Source organism: Octodon degus, unplaced genomic scaffold (genome assembly GCF_000260255.1).
Source record: "Octodon degus isolate 3935 unplaced genomic scaffold, OctDeg1.0 scaffold00112, whole genome shotgun sequence".
Lineage (NCBI taxonomy): Eukaryota > Metazoa > Chordata > Mammalia > Rodentia > Octodontidae > Octodon > Octodon degus.
The window spans coordinates 6,821,853-6,827,300 of NW_004524688.1; the positions used below are offsets into that span (position 1 = coordinate 6,821,853).

Consider the following 5,448-nt stretch of genomic DNA (forward strand, 5'->3'; position numbering starts at 1 on the left):
GGGAACGGCCTAAGACTATGTGGCCCAAGGCTGCTGAGTTTGATCTGCTCGGCCGGGAAGAGGCTCTATGGCATCTCATTCCAGCCCCAGCAGGGGCCCCTAGAGGCTTGCAATAGTGACAGCTGGATTCAGACTCCAAGGCTACAGGAAAGGGCAGAGATTCAGTGGCCAAGTGCTTGCGGGACAGGTGGTGAGAAGTCCTGGTTTGGGCTTCTCAAGGGGATGGGTCTGGCATGGACGCTGCATAGGGTGGAGGCAAGGGAGGTTGGGGTGAAGGGACATCCAACATTGTTGGCCAGCAGCAGCAGTGGTGTGTGGCTGGGCCAGGCAGGGCAAATGAGAGTGTGGGGGGACCCATGTGGAGCCAGAGGGAGGCTCCCTGGGGCAGAGGCCACTGAAGGATGGTCGGCCTGATCCTCTGCTCCAGGGCAGGGGTTGGCAGCAGGAAGGCTGACCAGGACTCCTCCTTTGTTGGCTCTCAGGCTGCATGAGGAGTCCTGCCCAACCTGAGGGCATCCAGCAGCCTAGGGTCAGTGCAGTCTTTCTGCCATTCTCACCATGAACCTGGAGGTGCCCAAGGCTGAGATCCGGTCAGCCACCAGGGTGATAGGAGGACCTGTCACCCCCAGGAAGGGGCCACCCAAGTTTAAGCAGCGGCAAACCAGACAATTCAAGAGCAAGCCCCCCAAGAAAGGCGTCCAGGGGTAAGTAAGACCTGGGGATGGGAGCCTCTCAAAGGGTGGAGTGGCAGTCCCCCAAGCTGCATAGGAAGATGAGGTAGAGGCCACTGTCTAGGCCAGGGCCAGGCAGTTCCTGAGGCCTGAGGCAGGGAGGGCTGTCACTCACTCCACGTGCCCGCTGTTAAGTCTGGAAAGCAACCCACTGCCACCCACAGATTTAGCCACTGCCTCACATCAGCAATGTGTATGTACCCCTCCACAGTCATCTGTGCACATACAAGCCTGTCACAGCATGTACACATCCAAGGGACCCTGCTTGTCCTTTTCTGTTGCTATAACAAAATACCAGAGGCTGGATACTTTATGCAGAAAACAAGCTTATTTAGCTTACAGTTTGCAAGCCTGCAAGTCCCAGATGGGGCAAAACCCATGGTTTCACCTTGGCTGAGGGCCCTGTGGCTCCTTCTAAACATGGCAGAGGGCATCATGGCAGGAGCACCAGCAAAAGGGACTGACAGATCACATAGCAAGATAAGAAGTGGAAGGGTCGGCCAGATAGCTCAGTAGATTAAAGCGCCTGCTTAGGCAGACGCAGGGGTGGTGGGGTGGTGGTTCCAATCCCTGGCCTGCTGTGCCAGCCCTGTCCCCAGAGCACTCTGAGATGGCCTTGGAGAACTGGGAGTGGTGGCACATGCCTGTACCCCCAGCGCTTGGGAGACTGAAAGACAGAAAGGATCACTACAAGTCTGATCTATGTATTGAGACTCTGTAGACTTTGTACTAAACACATTAAAAAGAAAAACAAAAGATGAGAAGCTGGGCTAGTGAGATGGCTCAGTGGTCTAAAGCACCTACTTAGAACAAGCTAAGCTAAGCGAAGCACAGGGACGGCGGTTCAATCCCCAGCACCACATGCCAGCCAGCCCCGCCCCCTGGTGGGCTGAGCTGGCCACACACACAATAAATTAATTAATTAATTAAAAAAAAAAGATGAGAAGCTGAGAGTGGGGAGTCCTCGGGATCATGCTCATTCTATGGAGTTATAACTGGGTCCTGAGAGAACCCCATTAATCCAACTGGCCTTCTGACCTAATTGTCCTTCACCAGACACCACCCGCCCCCTTAAGGCTCCACCACTTCTCAGTACTACTGCATAGGGACTGGGACTCCAACTCACAAGCCTCTGAGGAACACAGCACACCACACCTACACAGAGCAGGCCCACTCATACCGTCCCACACCCACCACAGTCACCATGCTGCTGTCTCCCACATGCCTGGCTGCTAACCCTGGGCCCCAGTGGAATTCTTCTGGCAGCCACCTCAACCTGTGTTCATAGAGGAATCCCTTTAGCCAGCTTAGCAGCTGGAAGACTAGGTCCTGACCTCAGGCCACCATCCACCTTTTTTTTTTTTTTTTCTTTTTTGAGACAGAGTTTTACTATACAGCTCAGGCTAGCTTTGAGCTCACTTTGTAGCCTAGGCTTGTCTCAGACTCACAATAATCCTCCTGCCTCAGCCTCCCAAATTCTGAGATGACAGGTGTGTGCCACCATGCCCAGCTGGGCCACCATCTTGACCATCTTGACCACTCTGTCTTTGCAGGTTTGGGGATGACATCCCTGGAATGGAAGGTCTAGGAACAGGTAAGAATCCTGAAAAGTCGTCCATGGCCTCCCTCACTTATTGCTCAGGGCACTGTCCATTTCTCCTGTAACACCCCATCTTCATTCCCCTCCAAATGAGAGGCCCAGGAAGTAGGTTCACCAGCTTGAGGACCAGGTGGAAGTCTTACTGTCCTGTTTTCAGGGGACTCCTTCCTCAGCTTTTCTCTCAGGCCTGGCACACCCCTTCTGCTGGATGTGGCTCAGTTTGATATGCCCCCCCCCAACTAGTATATCCTGGGAAAGGCCTGCACCCAGTGCATGTGCTCTTATTGGGCCAATCATGGTCTCCTTCTGGGATGTGGAAAACAGCCAGAGGATGGGGTGGCCCTGGAACCATGGCTCCTCCCTGACTGTGTCTCTCCTGTAGACATCACAGTCATCTGCCCTTGGGAGGCCTTCAACCACCTGGAGCTGCATGAGCTGGCACAGTATGGCATCATCTAGTCCAACAGCTGCTTGGAGCCCTGCACCCTCCAGGTGCCCACAGTGAGGCCCATTAAGAGCCTCTGGCCTTACTGACATCTGACTTCCAAGATGGGATGACCTCAGGCTTTGGATGCCAGTTGCCAGGAGGCCCCCATCCCCAACTCCTCCAGGCTACCTTGTTCACCTTCCAAAGACCCTGGCCCACACCTATAGGTCTGCAGGTGGCCAGTCCCAGAATCTCCCCTCTTTGTGGCTGGAATGCACACAGGAGTATACCCCACAACCCAGAGCTCTGCACTTCCCTCACAGCTGGGTGGTCTGAGTGGCACGTGGTCAGTCAGCAGTCCTCAGCACATGTGTTGAGACAAAGTTCCTCTACTCATTGCGTCAACCTTTCTAGCATGGCCCACCCTTGCTGTCCCTGTTTCAAAATAAATTAGTGTGTCCTTGCTTGTCTGAGGCATGTCTCGGGGGGAACTGGACCAGAAAGTGAGGATCACTTTGGCCCAAACATATGGAGGAAAGTGGATAGATGGTGGGGGGCAGTGGAGGCAGGATGGGCAGGCCAGGTAGAAAAGTCACAAACTCATCAATTACATGCCCAGGTTACAGAGCCTTGGCAACATGGCACATGAATTAGGCCACATCCCTATCTTCTCCCTGTGGCCACAGTCCAATGTGTGTGGGTGGCCAGGACCATCTTCACTGGGAAGGTGGGAATTGGCAAGGTCCATATACCATGGGGGAGGGGCTCATCTCTCTACCTCTCAGGCAAGGAAACTGAGGCACAGAGGTCCAGTCAGGAGCCTACACCCCAGCCAAACATGTGCCCACTCTGACCAGGGGATCCCATTTCTGACACCACACAGAAGCAAATCACCCTCACACATCTGTGCAAGCTCTCCAGGTGGTGCACACAGGGTCTCAAGTGCTCCTGACTGGGGTGACCATGTCTTACCACAGGAATGATCAGACAGTGAATCTTGGAAGGCCCTCTGTGATTTGGCTTACAGTTCAATCACAAATGGGCTGGCCAAGTGTGGTGATGCACACCTGTAATTCCAGCACTTGGGAGGCTGAGGCAGGAGGATTGTTGCAAGTTCAAGACCAGCCTGGGTACAAAGTGAGCTCAAGGCCAGCCTGAACTGCATAGTGAGACCCCTGTCTCCAAAAAGGCAAAAGCAAAACCAAATGGGCCACACTGGCCCTGAAGATAAAGTCAAAGCTGAGCTGACCTCTGAGGCAGAGATCCTGGGTGGCTGGGAACTTCTCCATCTTAAACTGGTGGGAGTTCCAGGGATAAAAATTTCTCAGTTGGCCCCTTGAGATTGGTAGTTTACCACAGGAATGTACTCTTCAGTGACCAGTGTGCCTACAACCCCAAAATCCCTTCTGGCCCAAGAGCCCTTAGCCTTACCCTCAACCCCACCACAGACATGAAAGGGGAAGGTGGCCTCCCAGAAGGAAGGGGCCCCTACAAGTGAGGAAGTGAGGGGCTAGGAGCTGGCCAGAGGCAGGTCAGATTCAGGGTAAAAGGTGGGTAATCCCCAATTTGTGCTCTTCACACCAGTGAGATGGGAGCCTTCCTAAGGAGCAGGGGATGGGGGCACTGTGTGGGTCCTCAAGAAAGCCAGAAAGACATCAGGGGGTCAGGGAGATGGCTCAGTAGAACAAGCGCAGGGCCTGAGTTCAATCCCTGGTTCCGCAAACAAAACAAAACAAAACAAAACAAAACAAAACAAAACAAAACAAAACAAAACAAAACAAAAGAACCCCAACCAAACAAGCAAACAAAAAACCAGAAAGACATCAGGTAGTGATACAAGTTGATTTTAGGGTTTGGGAACAATGGGAAGGAAGAGGGTACAGGATGGAGAGGGAGGGTGAATTACTTGGACTAACCCCCACAGACACATGTCAGGCCAGCCAGGGGAAGCCTAGAGCCATGCCTGTACCTTGGCCTCTCCCCACCTTGGCCCTGCCCAGTGGGGAAGGTAGTCTAGGTAGCTCCATGCTCAGGGAGGGCCAGGCCCTGGGTCACCCACTACCTTTGGGGCAGCTAGGGCCCGCAGTAGCAGAGTGGCTAGCAGGAGCTCAGCCCCCTGTACCAGCACAATGACGATGACACAGCCACCTATGGCCTGGATGTTCCCGAGAAGCCACTGTTGCAGCCGAGGGCTACAGCCCTCCAGGTATACAATTTGCTCAGCCGAGGCCTGGTCTAGACGTAGTACTCTAAAGCCGCATTGGGTGTTCACTGAAGCTCCATCTTCCTGAGGGTTGATACAGCAAGAGGCAGGAAGGCTGCAGGCCTGGACCCCTGGAGAGCTGCAGTTGAAGTACCTGCATAGCACATGAGGATCAGCCCCAGGGGGAGCCCACTGTCTTAACCCCCTGTACATTCTCATGGCTACTCATGCATGGACCTACATACACTCATGCACACACATACCTTCATGCACTTTGCACAGGAACATAGATATACACACATGCAAGAACATAAGCACACACGGACATACATGAGCTTCCCACATCCCTGCACACAGCAGCCTTCTGCCATTGCGGACAGATACAGTGGGAAGTATGTAGCTTGAGATGGCTGAAGGGGAGACAAGCACTTAATGAAGGTCAGTAAGAAGATCTCCCCTGCTTCCAGAAAAAAAAAGAAGAGGAGGG

At 53.6% G+C, this 5,448-nt stretch overlaps 2 protein-coding genes across 2 annotated transcripts in view; one reads left to right on the plus strand and one right to left on the minus strand.

The window, feature by feature from the left end:
* The window catches only part of Pde6g (phosphodiesterase 6G), a 28,001-nt gene extending 24,827 nt beyond the window's left edge, over nt 1–3,174 (plus strand). The window contains exons 3-5 of the mRNA XM_004639488.2: nt 483–704; nt 2,285–2,325; nt 2,714–3,174. Of these exons, the coding sequence (XP_004639545.1) occupies nt 559–704; nt 2,285–2,325; nt 2,714–2,790 (264 nt within the window). The 5' untranslated portion in view covers nt 483–558 and the 3' untranslated portion in view covers nt 2,791–3,174. The remainder of the gene's footprint in view (nt 1–482; nt 705–2,284; nt 2,326–2,713) is intronic.
* A 1,441-nt stretch (nt 3,175–4,615) lies between these two features.
* Tspan10 (tetraspanin 10) overlaps nt 4,616–5,448 on the minus strand; it is a 4,850-nt gene continuing 4,017 nt past the window's right edge. The window contains exon 3 of the mRNA XM_004639560.2: nt 4,616–5,115. Within this exon, the coding sequence (XP_004639617.1) occupies nt 4,788–5,115 (328 nt within the window). The 3' untranslated portion in view covers nt 4,616–4,787. The remainder of the gene's footprint in view (nt 5,116–5,448) is intronic.